General features: G+C 47.0%; 1 protein-coding gene across 1 annotated transcript in view; it reads left to right on the top strand.

The window, feature by feature from the left end:
• LOC119592711 (alpha-2-macroglobulin-like) overlaps positions 1 to 460 on the top strand; it is a 6449-nt gene that overhangs the window by 961 nt on the left and 5028 nt on the right. Inside the window, exon 3 of the mRNA XM_037941646.1 lies at positions 169 to 362. Within this exon, the coding sequence (XP_037797574.1) occupies positions 169 to 362 (194 nt within the window). The remainder of the gene's footprint in view (positions 1 to 168; positions 363 to 460) is intronic.

Here is a 460-nt window from a genome sequence, read left to right as displayed (position 1 = left end):
CAAATGCGATACGATTTTTTTCGTTCAATTATGGCATTAATCCTAGCACTGAATTCGATTAGATTTTTTTTCTTTTTGTGTGTGTCTTCAAATACGGCATTAATCCATTCGCCTTTTTTTAAGGGAAATGTTTTAAACCCCCCTTCCCCCTTTCACTACCCTTCCCAGTTAACGATGGAGGTTATAGAGAACATTACAGTAGGACAGACAGAAGGGAAGACCGCCTGCTTGGCCTCGAAGGGCACGCTCGTCGAGTCCTTTAAAATCCGCCCTGACGCCTTCGGAATCGTCCCCGTCACGTTGGGCGTCGGGTCGAAGCGGCAAAGGAACGTCTCTTGTGACGAAGGAAAGCAAGATGACAGGTATGGCGAGAACCTTTCCTCTCGTTTAGAGCTTTAGAGCAAGGAAAACACACACGCAGAGACGAGGGGGAAGCAAAGGAGTTCAAGCTTTCCACACT

Source organism: Penaeus monodon, chromosome 30 (assembly GCF_015228065.2).
Source record: "Penaeus monodon isolate SGIC_2016 chromosome 30, NSTDA_Pmon_1, whole genome shotgun sequence".
Taxonomy (NCBI): Eukaryota; Metazoa; Arthropoda; class Malacostraca; order Decapoda; family Penaeidae; genus Penaeus; species Penaeus monodon.
This window is presented reverse-complemented; position numbering and strand designations above follow the sequence as displayed.